The 26521-nt window shown below is 43.7% G+C and overlaps 4 protein-coding genes across 4 annotated transcripts; 3 read left to right on the forward strand and 1 right to left on the reverse strand.

The window, feature by feature from the left end:
• Positions 1–9479: 9479 nt before the first annotated feature.
• LOC125510797 (inosine-5'-monophosphate dehydrogenase) lies at positions 9480–14560 on the forward strand. Its single transcript, XM_048676060.1, has 4 exons — positions 9480–10570; positions 11511–11690; positions 12095–12352; positions 14238–14560. The coding sequence occupies exons 1-4, from the start codon at positions 9593–9595 to the stop codon at positions 14307–14309; spliced, it is 1488 nt and encodes a 495-aa protein (XP_048532017.1). The 5' UTR covers positions 9480–9592; the 3' UTR covers positions 14310–14560.
• Positions 14561–15799: 1239 nt separating this feature from the next.
• Positions 15800–18826, forward strand: LOC125510798 (tubulin beta-4 chain). The gene is made up of 3 exons (XM_048676061.1): positions 15800–16319; positions 17364–17633; positions 17750–18826. Exons 1-3 carry the CDS (start codon positions 15926–15928, stop codon positions 18421–18423), a joined length of 1338 nt encoding a protein of 445 aa, XP_048532018.1. The 5' UTR covers positions 15800–15925; the 3' UTR covers positions 18424–18826.
• Positions 18827–20227: 1401 nt separating this feature from the next.
• On the forward strand, positions 20228–23286 carry LOC125510800 (dihydroceramide fatty acyl 2-hydroxylase FAH1-like). Its single transcript, XM_048676063.1, has 7 exons — positions 20228–20590; positions 21275–21353; positions 21729–21821; positions 21913–22109; positions 22248–22353; positions 22468–22614; positions 22703–23286. The coding sequence occupies exons 2-7, from the start codon at positions 21303–21305 to the stop codon at positions 22820–22822; spliced, it is 714 nt and encodes a 237-aa protein (XP_048532020.1). The 5' UTR covers positions 20228–20590; positions 21275–21302; the 3' UTR covers positions 22823–23286.
• A 222-nt stretch (positions 23287–23508) lies between these two features.
• Positions 23509–26013, reverse strand: LOC125510799 (alpha N-terminal protein methyltransferase 1). The gene is made up of 8 exons (XM_048676062.1): positions 25700–26013; positions 25434–25572; positions 25251–25309; positions 24813–24932; positions 24624–24725; positions 24137–24191; positions 23923–24020; positions 23509–23834 (listed from the first exon to the last, which is right to left on the reverse strand). The coding sequence occupies exons 1-8, from the start codon at positions 25910–25912 to the stop codon at positions 23706–23708; spliced, it is 915 nt and encodes a 304-aa protein (XP_048532019.1). The 5' UTR covers positions 25913–26013; the 3' UTR covers positions 23509–23705.
• Between the last annotated feature and the right edge of the window lie 508 nt (positions 26014–26521).

Below are 26521 nucleotides of genomic sequence, written 5' to 3' on the forward strand. Positions count from 1 at the left end.
GTATAAGTCGTGAAGAAAGCAATAGCAACATACTAAACGATCAGGTGCTAAGCTAATGGAATGGGTCATGTCAATCAGATCATTCAACTAATGATGTGATCCCGTTAATCAAATAACAACTCTTTGTTCATGGTTAGGAAACATAACCATCTTTGATTAACGAGCTAGTCAAGTAGAGGCATACTAGTGACACTTTGTTTGTCTATGTATTCACACATGTATTATGTTTCCGGTTAATACAATTCTAGCATGAATAATAAACATTTATCATGAAATAAGGAAATAAATAATAACTTTATTATTGCCTCTAGGGCATATTTCCTTCAACGGAGCTGTCTCCGTATGCTACAGTTTGACATGGCGTATCCGCGGTCTCTCTCTACGATCGCATTCAGTTCAGGGTCGAACGCGTCGTTGTCCTATTGGTACGGGCACCGGGAGCAGGCAAGCTCGTCCATACCATCGCCGCTCTCCACAGCAGTATGCCTACAATAGGATATCAATCACATCAATTAACCATCTCCATCTAGAACAGAAGATAGCTATAGTTTCCCATAGTGATCGTTTCGATGACGAGCGATTCACAGCGCTATGAACTCGCTTTCCCTTTCTTTCCAGCCTCTTGTAAGACTTATGAAACTATTGTATTTTTGTTCTCAGTAATGGAAAGTGGCTTAGCCCCGGGCTAAAAAAAAGCTATCATTTCCTTTTTCTCTGAAAAAAAGTCGTTTCCCTTGCACTTTGCCACATTGTTTGCCTTTGTTGCGCCGGTTGTCGAGGCGCCGTCATGACCTCTCCCTACGCCAATGATGGCGACGGCCCCTCCATTCATCACCAAGTTATCCATAAGTAAGACAAAAGAAAAACCTAAGGGCAACCATTGGACGTATTCATAGTACCTACAATCTTCAAAAAAGAAAGTGCTCTATGATGTATTTCGTGTTTCCATCTCAGTGATAAATTCGTACATATACATTGGACACTAATGGCCCTAACACAAACAACAAGGATTTAAAAGGTCCCCTAGGCCATGCATGACCCGGAGACAATTGAAGCCTTGTTTGGTTATTAATCTCCTCACCATTTGTGAGGATCGGAGAGAACTTAGGGAGATTTTGACTTGCAATGATTTAATCCCACTCAATCCTCTTCCATCATCTTCAACCGTCACCAAACCAAACAAGCCCACAGGCGTAGATGAGATCTAGATTGGCAATGTTTGTTCTCTTTCCCATGTATATCAATAGTCATTTTATCATTTGAAAGTACTCTTAATATTGAAAAGCGACAACAACACAAGAGAAGTCCCTGCAGCAAGTGCCTCGTGTTCATAAAAACTTGGCAATTCATCTATTTCCGCATGCTCAATTTAAGCATGTGGCTTTGATTGAAGAAAAAAAACTATATGGGTTGAAGAATTTTTGATTGGCAAATATTTCATTTTCACGTAGTTAAAATTACTGGTAGACCCTTGAATATTTCAACAATCATATCTACATTTTTCAATCTTTATGTCACCAAGAGTAGTGATGAAATGGAGCGGAAATTTTCTGCTTTTCCGAAGGAAAAGCGGAAACAGATAGGAAATATGCAAATGGAAAAAATTTGTAAAATAGAAATGGAAATGGATTTATTTTACGTGAAACAAAAACAAAAATGAAACGGTGTTTTCGGATGGAACAGATATGGAAACGGAATTCCGTTTCCGTGAATATGGAATTTTCGCCTTTACTATGGGCCTATGACTACTCTGAAGCCCAACCATGACAATACACACAATGACATAGTCAGCATAATGGCCCATGTGAGACCCAACTTCCACTACCACACACATACTCAACTAGACCCTATACAATTGTCTAGTACTACCATAACACGCTAAATCGCTAATCTAATCATATTAATTTTTCAGTCATGTTAACAATTGATTAAGTTTGTTGATTTGCTTGTCTTTTTTGTTTTTATGTTCATTTCGCTTTCACAAAAAAATGTGGTAGTACCCAGTTCCTCCACTCCGTTTTCATTCCTAACCAAGAGAGCTTGTATTAAAGTTGCATGTCATTGCTTTCCTGGACCACTTTAACTATATGTAAGTCGCGTGAAAATTAATTGTGGGTCGGTCAATTTTTGGGCCATTGATTTCTACTTTAAGATTCGTCTGTGTTTCTTTTCGGGGCTAGTTTGTGTGTTGTTTTGGGCTATTTTTTTTACTAACCACTTATTTGGGTCAATCAATTCTTTAACGGGCCGAAGCCCATTCCAGTGCAACATAGCCTTCCTCTTCCTCTTTTTTTTCTTTTTTTTCTTTTTTTTCTTTTTTCATGCCTTTTTTTCCTTATTGGTTTTTTTGTGGGTATTTCTGGGATGTTGGGTGAGTGTAAATATATACATACAAATACTATATGATATATGGTAAAATTTCACTATTATATGATTATTCTTTGCACATTACAGAAGCTGCAATTTCATTGCAAAGTTGTGTGCAAGTTTTCTATTATTTTTAAAAAATCTTCTTAAAGGGAAATACCAACATCACAAATTCCTTCTTTCTTAGAAAACTTCATTACGATGAATAGTTTTAGTTTTTTATTCATTTTCATTCTACTTTAAGGGTAATACCAATGCAACTAATTTATTCCTTCTTATTTTAAAAAAAATCACTTGTATATGCTTATTGTTGCATGTGTTAAACAAGCGCAATTTTTATGTATATTTTGTGCAATTTTTGTCACTGTTAGTTCTAGATTTTTTTCCCAGTTTCATCTTAAATGCTAATATCAAAGCCACCAATTCACCCTTACTTAAAATATTACTTTTTTGAGTTTGTTATATTTTATTTATTTTCTTTCTTATTAAATGGTAATATCAGTATCACTAATTCATTGCTTCTTAGCAAACATCCATTTTTGTGGAAATTCCACTATTATATGCTTATTCTTTGCATATTATAAAAACATGATTTTTACGTAAATTGTGTGCAAATTTTATCATTATTTATTTTATTGTTTTCACTTTCTTTCTTCTTCAAGCGTAATACCAATGCCACTAATTCATTCCTTCTTAGGAAAACATATTTTATAATTTTTGTGTGTGTAAGTATTTTTTTTTTGAGGGGGAGTGTGTGTAAGTATAGATGCAAGTACAAAATAATATGTGTAAATTATAGTAGAATGCAAAATTTGCATTATTACATGCTTATTCTTTGCATATTTCAAAAAGTGCAATTTTCACTGCAAAGTTGTGTGCAAGTTTTTTTTCGTTTTCTTTCTTTTTAAAGGGTTTCATTCTTTCTTAGAAAACTTCATTAGTTGATTTTTTGGTCTTATGAAAGGGTAATACCAATGCCACAAATTCATTCTTCCTTAAACTTCATTTTTCAATTTTGTTTTAGTTTTTATTTTCTTTTCTTTTGTAATGGTAATACTGATATCTCTAATCCGTTCCTTTTTAGAAAACACTTTGGAGAAAAGTTTACTATTATATGCTTATTTTGCATATTCTAATAATACATTTTCTTTTTAAATTGTGCGCAATTTTTTTTCATTATTTATTTTTATTTATTTTCTTCTTAAAGGGTAATATTAATGCCACCAAATTCGTTCCTTATTAGAAACTTCTTTTATGCATAAATTCCACTTCTATATGCTTACTCTTGCATATCATAGAAATGCACAATTTTTGTGCGAATAGTGTGCATTTTTATTTTGTGCATTAACTAATTTATCTCCATTAGAAAACTTAAAAAAATTGTTCATCAATGGGTTGTTGTTTTGCATTGGCCCAAGAAGTGGTTCTGTTGGTTTGTATGGGAAAAAGGCTTAAGTTGTGCTAGAACACTGAAATTGACTTAAACATGTTTTGGTTCAATCCATCGGTTAGTAAACGAATGACCCAAATCCTGAAATCAGGCAACTACCCTGTAGCCAGTCCCTTCTTGAACAACAACTTGCATGAAAAAAAACTTAGAGAAAAAAATAGGCCTTGCTTGAAATGTGACATCTATTATATAATTAAAACAAGAGGTAAACAAGCCATCGTTGTTGGAAAATGATAGAGAAGTGGTGGTCAAGCTTATCCGCCGAAGTCAAAATAGAGTGAGTGATGCCCTTGCTGTGTATGGGCGTACAGTGCCACGCACGGCTGTGTGCTTAGGCTCTAGCTTAGAGGAGATTGCTACCCTTTGTATGAACAATATTATGCCCCCTTAATTTAATACAATCTCCTTTCTCCCCGCAAAAAAAAGCCATCACGTTTATCCACACGGACTAAATTATCTTGACCGTTAATTTTTAAAATAAACGGATGAGATTTAAAGACATAAGCGTTACATACAAATATTATGTGCATGCATTATTTTGCACACAAGAACTCTGGCACGTACATATATCTTTTTTTAGTTGGCACGTACATATATCTACGATGGAAAGTGTAACCACGATCGGAAAAGTAAACCTAAAACTTTACTATCCCACTATTACGTGTGTGTACAAGCAAATAAGGGATAATCAATTCCTATTCAGATTCTAATAGGAGGAAAAAAAACCAAACGGACCTCATAATGGCTAACTACCACCTGTAGGCCCAGTTCACATACTCCGTCAGATCTGATGGACCTCTGGGGACAAAAGCTGCGGGCAAAAAAGAATATTAGGTCATCAGTAATGATTAACAAAGCCGGTATACACACATCAGTCCAATCGACAGATATATGCGATAAATAATAATACAACTATGTTCTGTATGCGAAATTTAGAATAATAAAAACTACTATAATTTTTATTTTAGAATGACTTTGTGTTACATTTATCATCTAAATTTAAATCGAGTTATAATATTTCGAACCCTTATTGTATGGACAAATAATGCAATTACATTATAAATATAAAATTTGGAATATGAATAGGGTAGTGATTTTGTTCCCATACAAACTCAGTATGAGTTACTTGATAAAATGCAAAAAATCTTAAAATGTAGGTCAAGAATACAACTATATGTTTACCAAAGGAACTAAAATAATAACAAAAGAAAATAGAAAAATAGTGCATACGCCTTTAGTGTTGGCTGCAAAACAAGAGATGAACATGCCATGCTGTTTTTCCGTATATAGGTTAAAAGTATATATTCCATCGATCTTGATCTTGACGACCGAGATTCAAAATCCAAAAGAGTTTGAGCAACAACATCACGTACTCGTATCTTTTACCTTTGATGAGTTGGACACATTTTGTTTTTATTTGGCATGTATGGACTTGATGGCATAATGTAGAAATGCTAGAAAGAAAAGTATCTAGCACGTATGGACTTGATCACTTAACAGAAAATGTGCTACAAGACCCGGTTTACCTGAAAGGAAAAAAGAAATGTAAGGACATATTGAGGTGAAACGTGTGCCTCAAGGATTTCTTTGCCACACGTGCAATGCAAAGGTCACTACGAAGTATACAAAAACAAACAAATATTTTGTTTGGACACGGATAAGGCAAAACACACAATGACATCATCTCACAGCGTATGACATTATCCCCTTGCAATGTCAAACCAACACGTTCATGTTTTATGACGTGAGTACACCAAAGCCATTGAGTTTTTTTGATAATATAAATCCTGTTCAGGATTCGACCATGGCAAGTCGAACGTTTCCTATGGCAATTTAGTTACGCGAGGATGGCAAGTTTAAATCCCGAACGTTCGAGCATTATTGGGGTCCAGAAAAAAGAGTATCACCAAAGGAAAAAATGCCAATTTTGCAATTACAAAAATTCTCACAATACAATGGATGCGGAGTTTCAAATCTCGAGCTCAAATGCTCCTAGATGAACAGTAATTTCGAAAAAAAACGATATCTTTTTGTGGCAAACTTTAAGGAATGTTTGTGGCAAACACTAAACACTAAATGTTTTTGTGAAAAAATCATCACGAAATCACATTGGTGCAAGGCATGGTAAAAAACAAAATCGACGCTCTGAAAATGTTACATTCAAACGCATTTTGGAGCTTTGATTTTAATTGTTTTTCGTGACTTCCACGAATGTGATTTCATGATGAAATTTAAAAGCGATATACCATATAAATGAAAATCTATATGAAATGTGAAGTTTTTTTAATAAGAAATAAAACAATATTTTTTGTATGAACTCCTGCATGTGAAATAATTATTTACTCAAGGTCAAAATATACCACATATATGAATCTATTTGGAGTCCATTGGTTAAACAATTTATATCATATACATGAATTTTGAAGTAAAAAATAGATAGAAATATGAAATTTGTAACATTAGCTTATAATATATTACTAGCATGTATCAATTTACCAATGATTCACTTGCAATATTAACATCTATAATCTCATGGAGCATATTCACATGAAAATAGTGCCATGACTTTTGATCTACAGGCCCTATCAAAATACAAATAGCACATATACAAACATGCGAAAAAATCTAGCCGCGCAAATGCGCGGGTCACACTGCTAGTTCTTTTGATGAAAAGAAGATCTTTACGAAGATTAGACAAGGCCGGTATTGTTCCGTTTCAGGAGATCAACATTCCAAACGGCCTAGCCGGAGAAACATGCATAGTTGGAACATCGACGTACTACAACCCTCCGATCTGAATTAATTGACGCAGCCCTCTATACAATTATTAAACTCGGGCTTTTCTTTTATTTTTATTTTGCGAATAGTAATCTCTTGTCTTGCCGCAAACTGAAGTTATACATGAAGCCGATGGACACCTTATCACCGATGAACACCCAAGGTTCTATCAGTGGTGGTGCTGAGGGTTGGATCCCCCAGGACTGAGCCTCTTGGAGGTCCCATAAACGACCAGATCGGCGATCTCTTGCGGTGGCCGCACTGCGGCCGTGGTGCTCGCCACCGCCGTCGCCTGCAGGCCACCACCGCTGTCGACGTCCTCGAGCTGCCTACGGTGGTGCAGCGGGCAGCGACCGGACAGGAGATCCGCCGGGGAGGAGCCTGCGACGACTAGGACGACGAAACAGACGCAGAAGCACAGGAGTAGCCTCGTCATTAAGCTCGTCCGTACGTACTTGATCAGTTGATCTGCAAATGGTGGCTACACCTAAACTGCCGTAATGCATATGTATCTGCAGGTTAATTAGCAGGAGACGAGCATTTATAGGCTAAACATGAACACTAAGGCTAGGCGGTGCAGTGCTGGGCTGCTAAAAGAAATGGAAAAGCTAGCTGGTATGACCTGAAACGCTCAATGCACTAGCAAACACTTTTCATCTTGACCATGCGTTCTTGTTTCGAAATACTAAGCTCAAGTGCTCTTTCCACACGGATAGTGGTTGACAACGTGAAAGGTCAAAGCAAAAGAGCACGCAGCGCACTTTTGTCTCCATTTTCTTCGACTTTCTAGGCGCGCGACAAGATGTCATTTCAAGTCCTGCCTGATGGGGTTTGCAATTGAATACTTGAATTCGATAGTAGTATTGCCTTGCGCATTAAGCTTGTGTATATGCATTGAGCCTGCTCTATCAGTTAGGCTCAGGTTAGATTATGCTCTAGTTTACTTGTTCGATTAAAACGATAATGATGGCGCTCGTCCGCGGGGGTCAAAGAGAGAGACATACCTGCCAAAAACCGGCGCATGCAGGACCCACCAGTAGTTATCTATCTTGGCCTCTTGGGTCATGGATGATCGTATGGTTCACTCAGAGTCACATTCAAGTGATCTTCCAAGGTAAGCACGTACGTCAATTGTAATGCCACCCTTGCATGAATGCTCCATTCAGTTGTGCAGCTGTGTATTATCCTGCATTAGTTTTTGTATTTACCCTAAGAAGTGCAACCTGCACTTTCCTAAAAAAAAGGAAAGAATACAACCTCTGCTAGGTAAATGATAAACAAAGTTGTTTTTTGATGTTGAATACTATCTAGCATGTTCTTGATCAAATGATGTAACAATTGTGGTGTGAACTTGGACAAAAGTGATCTAAAGCAATAATCTATAATTCACAATAAGCAAGTAACATCAAAATGTGTAAACAAAATTACTATCGCTTTTTCATGGATCACCTCAATAACCACCAGGGACACATCACCTTCCGTGCCTTCCTACTGTTTTTTCCTTCTTTTGATGTATGTCAACTTGTAACACTAAAAAGAAGATCTCTGGCTTTTTTCCTTTCTTTTTCTTTTCTTTATTCTTTTCCTTCTCCTTACTTTTATTTCTCTTTTTTTATTTTTTTTATTTTTATAAATGCATGAACCTTTTTCAAATTCAATACACTTTTTTCAAAAGTGATGTTTTTTTCAGAATCAATGAACTTTTTTCTTAAAATGGATGAACTTTTTATCAAAATATTTGAAACTTTTTAAAGAAATTTGAACTTTTTTTAATACATGATTTTTTTAATTTGGTGAACTTTTTTGAAAATTGATGATTTTTTAAAAAAATTGTGAACTTTTCTAGAGTATTTGAATTTTTTTAAATCAACTTATTGGAATTCGTGAACTTTTTGAATAGATGAACGCTTTTCGATTTGGTGACTTCTTTGTGAATACATTTTTTTGCATGTTTCTGAACTTTATTTGAAATCTGTGAATTTTCAAATTTGGTTCACATTTAAAAATATAATATTTTCCAAAATGTTTTCAAATAATTCAAAAATCTGAATGCTACAGTAAATGATACTATGTAGTGTGCAATACATAGCGCGAGAAACAATTGTTCCTAAATCGTCCACGCGATAATTAGTTACTAGCACTTAGTAGCTATAATTAGCCAAACACCTACATGATAGCAACGGCGCGAGTTTGATTCCTCGTTGAGAGCCATTTTTGGGGGGTGTGTTTTTCACGCTTTAATACAACTCGTTGTGCTATGCATTCATGGGCCGACGCACCAGGGCCGCAAGGAGCGCCAGGTGCCTTCCGTGGCGCTAAAGGCGCGGAATAGGACCCCCCCCCCTCCCCCAAAGTGAAGACCACAACTATGTTCTTATTTTTCGGGGAAAAAAGATGGCCGAAACCTAGTAATGTGGGACTTAGTTTCAAAAATCTCAACCTGAGAAATCCAACGATGAAAATAGTTTGATATTTAAACGCATGGTTCAACAGATAAACACATCCCAAATAAACAAATCTAAAGAAAAACTCTCAGACTACAACAAATGACGCACATTCGGTACGCCATTTGTCAGCATCCGAGAAGATGGACAGTGACATTCACAAGAGGCAGCTCCTAACTAGTGTCAGTCAGTCGGAAAAAAGCCTCTTAATCACTGATTTCAGCTGTTTGCCGTAAAAGGAGCGGCACATCGGAGCTCAACCGGGTGACCACAAAGCCGGCCCAGCATCAGCTCCCAAAACGCACGACAGCACCCGCATTCGGCTGGAGACACGAGCCCGCGAGTTGCCAAAAAAAAAAACAAGACACGAGTCCGCGCGGGACCCACGTGTCATGGAGGTTAAGCTCCCACTGCCCGCCAAGCGACCTAAACAAAGGTCCCAATCCTCACCCGACCCATCCAGCACCCCATCCAGTCACAGCCCACATCGCCCGCCGCGCCGCCGCCGCCGCCGCCAGCGCCAACCCCCAAACCCTAAAACTCCCACCCGAAAATGGCGGCCGACGATGGATTCTCGGCGGCGCGCCTCTTCTCGCAGGGCGTGTCCTACACCTACGACGACGTGATCTTCCTGCCGGGCTTCATCGACTTCCCCGCCGACGCCGTCGACCTCTCCACCCGCCTCTCCCGCCGCGTGCCGCTCTCCATCCCCTGCGTCGCCTCCCCCATGGACACCGTCTCCGAGGCCGCCATGGCCGCCGCGATGGCCTCCCTCGGCGGCGTCGCCGTCGTCCACTCCAACACCGAGCCCCGCGCCCAGGCCTCCATCGTCCGCGCCGCCAAGTCCCGCCGCCTCCCCTTCGTCTCCTCCGTCCCCATCTTCTCCCCGGCCTCCGCCCCGACGCTCAACGACTTCGCGGGCCACGAGTACGCCCTCGTCACCGAGCAAGGGGACTCGCTCTCCAGGCTCGTCGGCGTCGCGGTGGCCGCCGATGCCGCCTCGCCCGAGGCCCCTGCCCCTGTATCCGAGTACATGCGCCCCGCCCCGCGCTCGGCCTCCGCCTCCTTTGACTTCGAGCAGGCGGCGGCCCTCCTCGCCGACGAGGGCTTGGACTACGCCCCTCTCGTGTCCGAGGAGGGTGAGGTAATCGATCTCATCACCTCCAAGGACGTCGAGCGCATTCGGAGCTATCCGAAGCTAGGCAAGCCATCTCTTGGGGCAGACGGGAAGTTCGTAGTTGCAGCCTCTATTGGAACCCGTGAGGACGACAAGCGAAGGCTAGAGCAGCTAATTCAGGCAGGGGCCAATGCTATTGTCATTGATAGCTCGCAGGGGAACTCCACCTACCAGCTTGATATGATAAAGTATGCCAAGAAGACGTTTCCGGAGGTGGATTTGATTGGAGGCAATGTGGTGACAATTGGTCAGACACAGAATTTGATTGCTGCTGGAGTGGATGGCCTGCGTGTTGGAATGGGCTCTGGTTCAATTTGCACTACCCAGGAGGTTTGTGCTGTTGGTAGAGGACAGGTATATTTCTCACAAACTCCTGCCCCCTTGATAGTTTATAGTTTGTTTTCATGCTTGTTAACTTCGTTTTGTTTGCTGTCAAATAGTTGCTCATCTTGCCTATCAGCTTAGATCCTCTGTGATTGGTAGGACCAGCATGAGCATGCTGTTTGTAGAGCGTAAAGTTATCCAAAATTTACAATCCTATTTTAAAACCAAGATGGTGAAAAGTCTGATAAGTTACTGGAAACTTAAATACATCAAAGTCTCTCCCATATTCATGCCAAACGTCCTATTTAGATAGTTATCAAACGTATAATTTCAAGTAATTAGTAAGTGGCTGAACCTTATAGTGGTATTGCAGTATGCGGCTATGAAAGTGGCCACCCAACAACTGAAACATATAAATGTTTACCATGCAAAAATAATTGAGCTCAAGCTCTACCACTAATCGACTTTCTGAATTCACACATTGCACATAGCAAGCGCTGTCAGGAAAAATGCCTCGTGTCCATTTGCATTAGCACAGGAACGAGTGTGGATGCCATGTAAACCATATGGTTAACAGTCTTCTTCATGCTTAATATGTCACATTTTGAGGGTTGGAATTCGGAAAATAAATTTGAAATTCTTAGGAAATTTGGAATATTGGAAAATCTAAAGCAATCAGATTCATATGTATCATTGATGTTTTAGTCTATATTCCCATTCTTGAAAGGGGAGTAGCATTTTGTTTATGGACCTTATATGATGCTTTGTTTTCTTCTTTTGTTCAGATCTGCAATCTAGTTTGATTTGGATGGTAACTTGCTCCATATATTTCCACATAGCCTGGCAGTCTCTCTGGTCTATGTTAGAAAATAATTTAGTATGTTCGGTTTCAAATGGCTGCTGGTGCATGTTAACACATTGTATGGAGAGACCGAACTAATTTGATGTTTTTTCTGTTTTGGTTTAACAGGCCACTGCTGTTTACAAGGTTGCATCATATGCCAAGGATCACAATGTGCCAGTTATAGCTGATGGTGGTATTTCATACTCTGGCCATATTGTGAAGGCTTTGTCACTGGGGGCATCAACTGTTATGATGGGCAGTTTCTTGGCTGGCAGCCATGAGGCTCCTGGGGCCTATGAATACAAGGTACATTTTAGCCTTTTGCAACAGGGTTAAGTTTGAATGTCCTGTAGTGATGTGTGCTCAAGTCCACAAATCCCCATATTAGAGATTAAACTCTTACTTTTGATGAAAACTACAACCATGTACATGCAAATATAGATTCTATTTGCCCACTGCAATTTAAAAGATCCCTTAATGGCCACATAGTAGTTCAGCACTTCAGTGTACTTAGATGTCATGAAGTCTTCTAACCAGACATTGCCATTAAGGGTTGATGTATAAGTTGATCAAAGTATTCAAATGTATTGGCCAGTTTAAGTGTAGCCTTATGCTAGGTTTAACTGTACTTTTATGCTCTATTGTAACTGAAGTTTGCCATTTTACTTGCTTCTGGTTAATATTGTGATTCTTTGAATGTGTTTTTCTAGGACGGCCACCGAGTAAAAAAATACAGAGGTATGGGCTCCCTCGAAGCCATGACAAAGGGGAGCGATGCAAGGTATCTTGGTGATACTCTGAAGCTTAAAGTTGCCCAGGGAGTTGTTGGAGCGGTAGCTGACAAAGGTTCTGTTCTGAGGTTTATTCCGTATACAATGCAAGCTGTTAAGCAAGGATTCCAAGATCTTGGTGCATCCTCTTTGCAGTCAGCTCATGATCTTTTACGAGCGGAGACTCTTAGATTAGAGGTATTTACTTGCTGGATTACATATCTGCTCTTTACCTCTTTATTTATTTATTTGGAGTGATTCATAATTTGGAATACCTAAAATTAGAGAAATAGTTTTTTGTTGACAAACATGCAAAGCAGTTATTTCTTTTCTAGATAATGGACGAAGCCCATGTTTCTTAGGTACAACTCATGTAACAATATTCACAAGACAAAAGAGTGTTTTCACATCTGCAGCTGACATAAATCACAAGCCCATGGTTCTGTTCATGAGCAACATTTCTGATTGACTAAAATTGATACGTAGTGTCTCTTGGTTTTGTTTTTTGGGGTGGGCATTGGCACTGTGCCCTCTTTATACGTAATGTTCAACACTCATTTGCTAACTGCTAAGTTCTATAGATTGTTGTCCTTAATGTTCATTAACTCAATGATCTACATGAAAGATTGAAAGCTATTGTGCAGTTGACAGACCTCATATTAGTTTAATGGTTCAGCTTGCAAAATAGCCTATTTTTTTAGTTTATGTGCCTGTCGAATGGATAACTGTGGTATGGGAGTATTTGTCACTGAATCTAGTTTAAGGTGCTTTTCTTTGCTGACATATATTCACAGGCCAAAAGTATATTTTCATATCTGCAGCTGACATAAATCGTTGATTTTGGAATGGGGATTAACTAACACTGAGACCTAGGGCATGTTTGGTTGCCATCCACACTTTGCCATACTTTTGTGCCATAAGTGTGGCAAATTGAGACAAATGTTTGGTTGCAGCCACAGTTGTGGCATGCCACACTTTTTCAGTCACATACCCCATTGTCATAGACTCAGTTGCTAGTCAACTTTTGCCACAAGTGTGGCGACCAATTTAGCCACCACAAAAACTGTGGCATGCCACACTTGTGACACACAAGTATGGCAAAGTATGGTTGGCAACCTAACATGCCTCTAGCGTCTCTTGGTTATGTTTCGGGATGGACATGGCACTGTGCCTTCTTTATCCGTAATTTTCAACGCTCATTTGCTAACTGCTAAATTCTATAGATTGTTGTCCTTAATGGTCATTAACTCAGTGATCTGCCTGAAAGCTACTTGCAGCTCCCAGACTTCATATTTGTTTAATTGTGTACCTTGCAAAATAGCCTATTTTTAGTTTACGTGCCTGTTGAATGGATCACTGTGGTATGAGAATATCTGTCACTGAATCTAGTTTAAGGTGCTTTTCTTTCCTTAGGATGTGTGCCTTTTTTCTCATTAATATCGTTGTTCTTCCTGGGGTGGTACCGCTCCAAAGCACTCCTTCCAAAAATATTCCCTTTTGCTGATTCTTCAAGAATCTGTTCCGTGTACAGACTATGGAACTTTACTTTGTCATTATCGGCAGTTAATGCACATATTCAATGTTTAGAGGGATTCTGGATCACTAAGTCTTAAAGTACTTTTAAGGTTATGCTATTCCATATTCACTCCCAAGGGAAATTTGATTTGCAATGGAAGCTCAAACTTTCTTTTATCATTGCACCTATCTGCTCACTCTTTTTCTTTCTTCAGACGATGGAGCATTTAATCTTGTTTGTTGACAAAAATAGTCCAAAATCAGATCTTATCGTGTTAAAAAAGTAGGGACCCAAATCTGTCCCTTTCTCTTACCAATATAGCTTGCCTTGGTCCCACTTAGAACCAAAATCACGCACCACAGTTTATGTAGAATTGTGGTCATAGCACTTGTTACAGTGAATGAGAAGTGTCATGCCTGTTCATGGATGATGTGCAGTGCAAAAGAAGTGCATAGAAAATTCCCTGAAGATGCTTGCTTATACTATATGATGGTTTGCATACATGTTTGTCATTTCATGTCTTGGTAACAGAACTGACATTCAGTCTTGGTAACCTTTCCTTACCAGGTGAGGACCGGCGCCGCTCAAGTGGAGGGAGGGATCCACGGGCTGGTGTCGTACGAGAAGAAATCATTCTAGCCCCCATCTTTGATCGAGGACGGGCATACTGGTTCTCTGCGTGTGTTCCATCCAAGGTTGGCAGCGGGTCACCTGATAGTGTTTGAGAGCAGCCTCCCAGCCCGTCTGTGGGGGCCGTTCGCTCCCCTATCGATCTACCACTACCACTAGGATGGTTGTAACATCATCATCTTTCCACCATGGCCATGGTTGAAAACACTGGACATCGTAAGAAATGGCTGTAACAATAAAAGCGATGTTTCCGTTTGCTACTTTGTGAGTGGAAGACCCGGCATTTCAGTCCTTTTTCGTGCGCGACAGAAAGCTTGGCTTGCGATCTCAGCCACTTCGGAGGATCACATACATAGAGCTGCTTGCTTGCTTTTGTTTCCCGATCGGGCCGGCTTCACGCGCTGCTGAAAGCGAGAGGCGCGCTTCAGTTCAGGGTGGTGGGTGTGCTGTTGATTTGTCCCTGTCGTTTCTCCCAAGCAACAGCTACGTGCTTTGACACCCAATACACACACACATTGGCCCTTCCCTCCCCACCGAGCTGCAGACTGCGGCTGCTACATACAGTCCAGAACTGTACACTGATTGGATTGCTAGTGAAGCATCCCTATCGCCTCCATAAAATCGCAGCCGCTATCATTATCATTATCATTCTTCCTTGTTAAGCTTGCTGTACAAGCGCACCAACTTGTAGGTACTACGATCAGCTTAGAGGGGCTTGAACCAAACGTCTACTCAGCAAAATTCCAGTGATTGATTCAGAAAAGAAAGCATTAAAAGGTTTTGGCCAAGCGTCGGCGACCTCAGACTCAAATCGCAGGAATTGCAAGCTCAGTTTGCCGTCCGTTCCAAAGTTTTTATTTTTTTCCTTTTTCCTTTGATGAAGGCCGTTCCAAGGAAATTGAGTTGGGCCAAAATGTGATATGATAAAAGAAAAGACGTGCATTTCCATCGCTATCACTGCAAGGAGCCCGTTTCCTCATCGTGGCGTCCGCCGGGGTTGCTCACCGGCGACGGCCGGCCGGCCGGCCCTACCGCCGTGTCATCGGTAGGCCTCGTCCCCATCCACACGAATCCATCCCTCCCCCGAGACCGACCCTGCCTGCCAGGTGGCTCCAGCGCCGACCACACGTCAATGACAGCTACGCCACACCCGATCCGCCCACAGCGAACTGCTGCGCGGGCCCCGCGCTCCGTCGTCGGCCCCAGCCGTCGGTGCCCGATCCCATCCGCTCATCCTCCCTCCCACTGGACGGACCGCCCAGCTGCGGCGGGTGGGGCCCGCGGGCTTCGGTTACGCCAGCCTGGCACGCTCAGGTCCAGCGACCGAGTCATCCCGAGCCCACGCTACGCCAGCACACACACCCACACGCCCCCTACCGCCACTGGGGCCGGGCCCACCCAGGGCCCGCGGCCCTCAACCACCCCGGGCGGGGCGGCCGAGCCCGAACCCGAACGGTTCTCTCTCCCCGCTCGGAGTATAAAGGGTCGGAAAACACCGTCCCCCATTTCGAAATCCGAATTCCCGAATCCCCCAGGCCAGCCAGCGACCCCCCCTCCCTCCTCCCCCGCAACCACCGTCCACCGGACCCCCGGCGCCCGGCACCGGCGAAGCGGCGGCGGCGAAGATGAGGGAGATCCTGCACATCCAGGGCGGGCAGTGCGGGAACCAGATCGGGGCCAAGTTCTGGGAGGTGATCTGCGACGAGCACGGGATCGACGGGACGGGGCGGTACGCGGGGGACTCGGACCTGCAGCTGGAGCGGATCAACGTCTACTACAACGAGGCGAGCGGGGGACGGTTCGTGCCCCGCGCCGTGCTCATGGACCTCGAGCCCGGCACCATGGACTCGGTGCGCTCCGGCCCCTTCGGCCAGATCTTCCGCCCCGACAACTTCGTCTTCGGCCAGTCCGGCGCCGGCAACAACTGGGCCAAGGGCCACTACACCGAGGGCGCCGAGCTCATCGACTCCGTCCTCGACGTCGTCCGCAAGGAGGCCGAGAACTGCGACTGCCTCCAGGGTAATTAATTATACCATCTCTTCCGCGTGAATTTATGTCAGGGATTGATGAGCCAGCGTTTAGATCTGGGCTCAGCCGTTCCCCGGGGAGTTAGATCCGTTCCAAATATCAGGTTGTCATTACTACGGCGTCTGTTTGGCATTTATGCCTGATTTGCATCCCCAGAGTGCTAATTGCTGATGTATTGATCTCATCAATTCATGCCTAATTCTGTGTTATCTGCATTAATTTGATCATTTAGCTGCTGGTTACTGTTGATCCAAGTAATTTGCTATCTAGTACGATAATAGGTCATGTCTAATTCTGTGTTATATGCATTAATTTGATCGTTTAACTGCTGGTTACTGTTGATCCAAGTAATTTGCTATCTAGTACGATAATAGGTCATGTCCAATTTGTCCATTACGAAGATGCTACTTTATCCCAATTCAGAACATAAGAAGAGTGGAAGCTGGTAGGATATAGGTTGTCCTGTTACTGTGTGGTCTGTTTGTGATTAGTATGCTGGCTTCTTCTAGCTTTAAGGGATCGTGTGGATGAGCTAGTCAAAAATAAATTAGCTATTCTGGATAAGCACCTAGCTAGCTTCACCAATCTCGATTGTCGGGAGGACTGATATTCTATTAAAGTAGGTAGCGTTGGATTGGCTTGCTTGAGGCTCCACTTTGCACCTGTTAATGCCCTGTGGAAAAACTAAATTAAAAACTGTCATACCTGAGCTGGGTCAACTTTACCTATACAAAATGGAAATGGAGTCCCTATCTAAATGATGAATAAAGAAGTCCTTAGCTCCATTCCTTTGGTCATCCCTATAGTTATTTTGGTGTGCTATTTAATGTGGCAGGCCCAAGGAACATGTTTGTGTAGCATTACTGATCTAACTTGATTGCTCATCAACTCCTCTTTTGTGGAGCACATGGTGACATTGGAGTATTGCTGCACCCTTTGTACTCTTTTGCAGTTCACTACAGATGTCCAATTTTGCGTGTGTATTGTCACTTTCATTTGTGAATAATAGTTTGGCTTTATTTGCTTCCTTTACAGGATTCCAAGTTTGCCATTCTTTGGGTGGAGGCACTGGATCTGGGATGGGAACCCTTCTTATTTCTAAGATTAGGGAGGAGTACCCTGACCGAATGATGCTGACCTTCTCTGTCTTCCCGTCACCAAAGGTCTCAGACACCGTTGTTGAGCCATACAATGCTACACTTTCCGTTCACCAACTCGTTGAGAACGCTGATGAGTGTATGGTGCTTGACAATGAAGCTTTATACGACATATGCTTCCGCACGCTAAAGCTTGCCACCCCTTCCTGTAAGCTAATCTTGTCTTGATCTTTACTTTTCTGTAGTATCTGCTGAAATTTACACGCAGAAGTTTATGCTCAGTTAGATGTGGTCACTCATACAGCTTTGGTTCTAACAATGCAGTTGGTGACCTGAACCATCTTATCTCTGCTACCATGAGCGGTGTCACATGCTGCCTGAGGTTCCCTGGACAACTCAACTCTGATCTCCGCAAGCTTGCTGTTAATCTCATTCCATTCCCACGTCTCCACTTCTTCATGGTTGGCTTTGCACCGCTGACGTCGCGTGGGTCGCAAATGTACCGTGCTCTCACCGTTCCTGAGCTGACTCAGCAAATGTGGGATGCCAAGAACATGATGTGCGCCGCAGACCCCCGCCATGGCCGCTACCTCACCGCCTCCGCCTGCTTCCGAGGGAAGATGAGCACCAAGGAGGTGGACGAGCAGATGCTCAACGTCCAGAACAAGAACTCGTCGTACTTCGTTGAGTGGATCCCCAACAACGTCAAGTCAAGCGTGTGCGACATGCCGCCCAGGGGCCTGAAGATGGCGGGCACCTTTGTCGGCAACTCCACGTCCATCCAGGAGATGTTCCGCAGGGTGAGCGAGCAGTTCACGGCCATGTTCAGGAGGAAGGCCTTCTTGCACTGGTACACGGGCGAGGGCATGGACGAGATGGAGTTCACCGAGGCCGAGAGCAACATGAACGACCTCGTCGCAGAGTACCAGCAGTACCAGGACGCGACCGCTGAGGAGGAGTACGACGAGGAGGAGGAAGAGGAGCGCGACGCGGAGTAGTGGCGATCGCGCTCCGCCAGCTATATGTCCCCCGCTTCAGGTCTGTCGCTGTGTCCAGTGAGAGTTTGTGGTTTCCTCCTGTGGCTTGGGTGAGTCGAGGTTGCGTCTTGTGCTCCGTTTTGTAATTTGCTACGGCTAGTAGTGCGTTGCAGTGTGTCTTGTTCCGCATCCATCCTTTGGTCGGTCGGTCGGTCCATAGCTGACGGTGGCCTGAACTTTCGAGTGCTCTCCCTGAGCTGGTCGTCGTCGCCTTGTAAGTTCTGACAATTATTACTGTTAGTCGTTCGCTTCAGCAACCAAAAAATGAGTATTGGTAGTGGTTTCTCATTATCTTTGTGAATATTGTACTCCATGTCGGAATGTTTTTGCCTCGTTATTTGTGTATATTTCGTTTGCTCGCTCAGGTGTCCTCTTGTATTCTTGGTACCAGCAGTGGTTTTATCATCTTTGTGAATCTTGTGAGTGCTGTTTTTTTTGCCTCGTTCCTTGTGAACATACTAATACTAATAGCGTATATGCGTATGCTCGCTCAGGCTACTCTTGTATGTAGTATTGTGATGGATCACTCTCTGGTCATCTACTGTATTTGTCAGTTATAGTCCCTCTGTTGGGTCATCGTAGCAGAGCTTCAGTGAGGATTGTTCTATGGAGTTTTGGGAATTGGAAGCATGGAACAGCCGGCTGTAACTCGATGGGATTTCCTTGTTCAGAAGATGCTTTTTAGTTGTGACGATGAATTTTAGTGTCTGCTCTTTTCATGCCGTTGATGGATCATCCATCCTCCTCCCTTTTGCTGCGATTTTGCATTTGCCACCAAAACACGAATTCTTTTGGTGGCTCATTATTCAAGATCAAGCTTGAACCGCGGATAGATTTCATCGGAGAGGTTGGACAAATTGTGGGCTATGTTTCGATCAAAAAAGAAAAAATTACGGTAATGCTAGCTGGGACTTTTAGTAGTTCCCAACGAAGAGACGTTTGATCAAGATCAAACGGTGGCAGTTTTAAAAAGAAGACTGTCTTCTCTGCAAGAAGCTGTCATGCTATTACGAGGAACTTGTCGTCCCACCATAACTAAAATTGTCATCGGAAAAAGAAACAACCTTCAAAAATAATAATAATAACATTTCATCCATTCGGTGATGAATGTGAGAAAATATTTGCTTGCGCTTGCCGGATGTTGCAAGATGGAAGGGAGGGGATGAATGAAGAAAAACACCCCCCCTGACTGGACACTCACTGTAGGGTCGCAACAGAAACCGTGGAGCGGTTCCGTCGGACGGGATCTGCTGATCCAGCGAGGAGAGCCCAACTGTCCTCCGACGTAGTCCTACAGTACCAGCGGAGCGGATGTGGCCTAGTCAAATGCAAGCACGATCCCGTTGCCCCGTGCAATGCAACCAAATGAAACCGGCCAGGTCCAATAAAGCCCAATCAACCACAGGCCTTGGAAAATGTCACGAGAGTAGCGGCACATTAGGACAGTCCGGCCAGGTCGCGGTAAAACTGCATCTGAAATTTGGATCTGACGGTCAGAAACAATCCCAACACGAAATCCAACGGCGGAAATCATTGGGGGCGCGAGAGAGCTCGGTTTAGGTTCCATTTTACTGTCCTAATAAAAATGAAACCGGCTCCTTTGAAGTTTTTTTTCCCCTTTTGTTTGATAACCATGGGCCGCTAATGGTATCCGTAGTCGTGAAACCGGCTGAGCCGATGCTTTGACTGGCCACAGCAGAGCCCGTCGCCGAGCTGGCAGGCGGGTGGCCCCACCCCCGCCCCCTATTTGAGAGGGCGAGCGAGCGAGGCGAGAGGGCATAGCGGATCGCCCGGCCCGACTGTTGCAGATCGCCCCCGAGAAACCCACCAAATTCGCAGAACCTACACCGGGTCACTCACGCGGCCCCACCCGGCAGCGAGGGGGGCAAGGGCAAAGGCGGAGGCAGTTTGCAGGAAAGCCCCCGTACTATTCCGCCTCGCCTCGCGCTTCCTTCCTTGCTGCCGTTGCTGCCTGCCTCCTCGTCCTCCTCCCTCTCGTCGCCTCGCCTCGGCCCAGGGACGGCGACGCCAACCGGCGAGCGGGCGGGCGGGCTCATCCCATCTCCTCTCCTCTCTTGCCGGCGGGGAGGGTCTGCGCGGCCGGCCGCCATTGCCGCGTCTTCCCGAGGTACGTGCCCTCGCCCCGCCATCTCGAACCCTCGCCCTCGCGGTTTCGCGGTGGTTTCTGCCCTTTTCATATGCCTTCGCTGGCGTCTGGTTCCGTGGATGCGAATTGCCAGGGATGCATGGCTCGGGGCGGCGATTCCTCCTCGCCGGAATCGGATCTAGGAGTAGGAGAGATGCATGACGATGGTTTTTTTTTTGTTCCTGCGTTATTTTTGTTTCTTTATTTCGCGGTGTAATTCAGGTCCGAGCCGTGTGGACGATGAAGGGTGGTATTAGCCAGTGCTGTAAGAAACGCCTTGGGTGGGAGCAATCGCTGTGTGAAGGATGGTTATGATTTATGAAGCCTGCCTGCCTCTGTCTGCGTTCTGTCACGAACTCACGTGTGAGGTGTGATCATGTGGATCATTGCTCGGCCCAACGGACGTTGCCGTCCTTTTCGGCCGGATAGTTAGGGGGACAAAAGGTGGTGATTATGGCGTCCTCTTCAGTCCTCACACCAATGCCCATTACTAGTGTAATGTACGTGCCCATTGCCATCCAGAATTGAGGTCGGCCATCACGCCTTGTGTTTGGGGTTTGGGCTGTATGCCTTTCTAGTTTCTAGCTTTTCGATCCCGCATTCCCTTCGTGATTGTTATTGTTGCGTGCATGATGAATGATGTGTGCTGCTATTTTAATTTTGCAGTGTAGCTCTGATTGGGGAAGAGTGGAAGATGGTTGTCAAGGAGTTCACCGTTGATCTCAACCAGCCTCTTGTTTTCCAGGTACCATCTGCTCTCCCAATATATGCTTCTTCAGATCAATCAATTGTTGCAGCAACTCTTCTCGGAAATTTTAGGCTCGGCGTGTGCACATCTCCCATTCCTTTTCTACTTTAAATTTCTCATCATTTTGGAGCTTGCTTGTGGCATACACTTCTGAGGTGCTCATCACCAGCTCAGTTGCTGAAAATGTTGAATTGTGAATATTTTAACTTTTTTAAGTGAGAGACTTGGCATATATGCATGCTCTGCTCTTCTGAAATAATATGCTGTAGTGGTGAGCTTGTAGTTTTACAATTTTTAACTCGCCTAGAACTGGTTCTGCCTGACAGCTGAAGCAAACTACTTTTGACCGTCTTCTTTATCTTGTGGATGAAGGTTGGCCATCTCGAGGAACATTACCAGGAATGGGTTCACCAGCCTATCGTCAGCAAAGAAGGTCCGCGCTTTTTCACAAATGATACCATGGAGGTAACGCCAATGCGCTCCGGTTTATTAACGTCATTGGGGATTTTGGAAACTGAATTGTCACCATGTACGTAATGAAAATTTCTTTCTGCAGTTCTTGACACGCACAAAGTGGTGGGCTGTGCCAGTCATATGGCTACCTGTCGTCTGCTGGCTGTTTGCCAAGTCGATTCGGATGGGTCACACCATTCAGGAAGTAATCCTGATGGCCCTATTTGGAGTGTTTGTTTGGACGTTCATTGAGTACGCTTTGCACCGCTTCCTTTTCCACATCGAGACGAAAAGCTATTGGTAAGAAGAACTTATCAACCTTGACCTGGGAATGTTTTATCGGGATTCTCCTCATGCTTGTAAATTTTACTCCCTCCGACCCTTAATAAGTGTCGTGGTTATGCTCGTAACTGATGGATGGTTGGTGCGGCGTTTCAGGTCGAACACCGCACACTACCTTATCCATGGATGCCACCATAAGCATCCTATGGACTCACTCAGGCTCGTATTCCCTCCTGCTGGGGCAGCGATCATATGTGTGCCGGTATATATCCCTGACTGAACCCATGAAATGGAGATGCTGAACATTTGGAAACTGCTTCCATGAAACATAACCCATTTAATCAAAGCGGTTTTGTTTTTGTTTCTCATTTTTCAGTTCTGGAATGTTGTGGCATTCTTCGCCAGTCCATCTACCACTCCTGCGCTGTTCGCCGGTGGCCTGCTGGGGTACGTGATGTATGACTGCACGCACTACTACCTGCACCATGGACAGCCATCCAAAGATCCAGCGAAGCATCTCAAGGTGACTAACTAACATGATTCCACTTGAAGCCACCGATAATCTACCAGTAGCTGTTACTCATTCCTCACAAACTTGACTCGTGATGCAGCGGTACCACCTCAGCCACCATTTCAGAATCCAGGACAAGGGCTTCGGCATCACCTCGTCGCTCTGGGACGCCGTTTTTGGGACGCTGCCTTCATCCAATATCGTTGCGAAGCTCAGCTGACACGCATAAACATGTTCTTTGCATGAGGAATTTCAGTAGAGTCTGTAGACTTAGGTTAGGGACAAAGCTCATCTTGCCTTTCTGCCATGGGTTCGCATGTCTTCTCCAGTGGTGTGTGCTGATGTCTGTTACGACGTGAAGACGTTTGGTTGCCTCAACTTTTAATCGACAGAAATAGGGTATTCGTGTCGTGGTAGTCGATGTTAGGATAAATAGTCACATTCCTCGGTTCAGTTGTGATATCTTGTGTCATCTTTCTCTTTGGGTTTTAGTTGTCGGCTGTTCAGAGAATGGTGCGAGATGCTCTTTTCTGGGTCCTCATCATGAGTTGCCTTCTATCAGCATAAAGGGATATCTGAAGGATGGATATTCTCTGGATAGTCTTTGTACCTTTAGAAGAGTGTGTACAAACTTGAAAATGTGTGATGGAAATAAATGAACTTAACATATGAGTGAAGAAACAATGCAACTTTTCCTGTGGAAATAATGTTACGCCATGAGAACATGGCAAATCTGATGCCATTCCTGCAGTCGCAGATCGCACATGGGTCATAGTAATACCTGGCAGAGATGCACCCATATACTCACGCACTCAGCCATCTCATTCGCAACAATTCTGTGGTTCATGGTACAGATCTACTACAGGTCTACAGCCCAGTTGGGGCATCAGAAGCACATGACACTCATTGGTTCAGATACCCTTCATTTCAGAATCAAAAGGTGCTAGATGCCATATGCATTAAGTTTCGACAGCAACTAGTGGATTTGATCTCCGAAAAAGACAGCATGCTCAAAACAAAATGTAGACCGAGCTAAATTGCGACTAGAAACAAGTGAACAACAGTACATTGCCAGACAATACGCTGGCACAACAGTCCCCCCTTCAAGAGCGGATTATACGGGGTGAATTTTTAGGCCGCCCTCTCTTGCCATTTTTTGTGACCTTTGGCTGGCTGGTCACCAATGCGTACATTCTGACAGCAAATAGTTCCTCTGGTAGCTCCTTTTGGTTCTGTCATCAAATTGCGAGATTATGTGGCTGACAAATGGAAGCTGAAGTTTGTCATTTGGGAAAATTTGTTATTTTGCGAGATGCATACCTTGATGCTGTGGATATACAATCCACACTTGTTAAATAGCTCCCTGAAATATGCATCAGACCTAGTGACACTGTTATCCTCCTTGTCTAAAACAAATCCTGACAACACAGACATGATAAATTTCTGAATAAGAAGTATAACATGGTGCATTTCTATCATAAAGTACAGCTGCTGCAGTAACGATAAATATCATGTGATACAACAGTAAGCTCACCATTTTTTGCAATGTTCTCTTTCAGAACAAAAAAACCATCTGGTTTGAGCCCAACCTGGAAAAACATAACCCATATATGTTTAATTAACATGCATACATAGTTGAACAGCCATATACATAATATTATATCAGATTTTGACTATACTAATAGGTGCACAGACATGGTCAAAGAGAACCAGAACTGGAACTAAGCCATAAGTAAAAATACAGACTGGGGTTGGCTTAGAAGACGTCGCTTGTTCCAATTTGCACTGTACATGTAATTGTTGAAACTATATGGTGAGCATCTTTCTACATATGCATAATTTTTTTTTTGCAAGCATTTGATTAGCAGCGAAAAATATCAACATCCTTTCTCCAATAATAGAACAGCACTATAGCATGCTTTTGCATAAAATTTACACTTTAAAAATACAGAAAAAAATCTTCAAGGCAAGAAATTAGCATAATGTTAAAGCAAAATATAAGTGAGTTTAAACTGAATCACCTTTGCGCGGTTAAAAAATGAAATAAAATCATCATCAGTAAGTTGCCCTATGCACCACTGGATCCATATCACATCATATCTTCCTTCCTCAGGAGTGAAGTCCTGAAGCAAGATGCAAAATTTACCATCTAGAAAGAAGCAGCGAGAAATTTGCAAAAAGCCTAATCACAATAAGAATGCTCAACCAACCTGAAGAGGTGTACAATAAAAGTTTGCAGCCTTATGCGTATCCTGCTCTACATCCATACAGCTACTAAGATTTTCCCGTGCCGCTTCTAGAAAATGGGCTACTGGCTCAACGAGATCAACCTGAAAACCCAATTCCAGTTTAAAATGAATCATCAAAATTTGGAAAATACAAACAAGATACAATGAAACGAATCATTGATATATACAGAAGAAACAGAAAAATTACAATTCTAGTTATGATACATCAGGGAGAAAACAAAAAACAGTAAGTTCTTACAAACACCACTGTGTGCATACAACAACAGAAGTTGCATCAAGTGGGGATAACTCTTCATTAGTCTAGAACTGGTATCATGTATGGATAAGCAGCAGGTCTTTTAAGGCTTCAATAGATGATGGTACAAAGTAAACCTTGTGACCGTGAGTTGCACTGCATACCTCATTGAAATGCTTGATAAGAAAATTCTTTGTAACCCGCCCGATGCCCGAGCCACAATCTGCCATAATTTCAGAGACGACAATATAAGCACTCGATTAGATCACAGAGAGCAGACATGGATTCCATGCCTTGAGCATGTAGAAGAACCAGTAAAACGCTCTCCATGGCAGAGCTCGGCTCACCAAGCGCGACAAGATGGCGCTTCGCGGCGCCGAATCGCTCGGTGAGGAGAGGGCGGAGGAAGGCGGCGCTGCCCTTGACGTCGGCGTCGTTGACGCACCCGTACCCTCCCAGGACGCCCTCGGTCGACGCCTCCACGCCCTAGGACACGCCAATTGGAGAAACTGGTAAGCTAAATCTGCAGCGAGGGGACGTGCAATCGGATTGGGGGTTTAGGGTTTAGGGAGGGGGGCTGGGCCGCTGGGCGGGAGCGCTCCTTAGCCTTTACCTGCCAGTAGGCGATTCCTTTGGAGTACCACTCCTCGCGCTTCCCTTCTCCGCCCGCCTCCTCGCCGGCGTCCCCATTGCTTGGAGCGGCGGCGGCGGCGCCCGGAGGGACTTCGGAGGCCGAGGCGGAGGCGGTGGCGCCGATCTCCTGGGCCCACATCTCCGTGGCGCTGGAAAACTCGCGGCCCGTGGAATCGAAGCCCCGGGAGTCCATCTCTCCGCCGGCGGCGGCGGCGGCGGCGTAAGAGTTGGTCGCGTGTGTGCAGGGGAAGCTTGTGGGTGTAACCGTATATTCGATTTTTACAGGTACCCTTCTGCATATACTTCGTCCACCCGGAGGCAAGTGATATCTTCGCCGCTTTGGTGGGACCTGACGATATCTGGCATTTAAATTTCCAAGATGGGTAATTTTCCAAAAGAAATTAAATATCTACCTCGAATCACCACAACAAATCATGAAGAGAAATCAAAACTTCTTTCATACTCCCTCCGTTTCTAAATATTTGTCTTTCTAGATATTTCAACAAATGACTATATACGGAGCAAAATGAGTCAATCTATACTTTAAGATATGTCTACATACATCCGTATATGATAGTCCATTTGAAATGTCTAGAAAAAATTTTATTTAGGAACAGAGGGAGTACTATCTTTTTAACACAGTATGAACAAAAGCGCTCATATATACGCGCATACACTCACTCCTATGAAAGCGCACACACGCACACACCCTATCTCTATGAGCACCTACGAGGGACTGAGCCGACATGTCATCTTGAGATTTTACGAAGTCACCTTAGGTGCCTCGTAGTGGACGGGAACA

Source organism: Triticum urartu, chromosome 5 (genome assembly GCF_003073215.2).
Source record: "Triticum urartu cultivar G1812 chromosome 5, Tu2.1, whole genome shotgun sequence".
Taxonomy (NCBI): domain Eukaryota; kingdom Viridiplantae; phylum Streptophyta; class Magnoliopsida; order Poales; family Poaceae; genus Triticum; species Triticum urartu.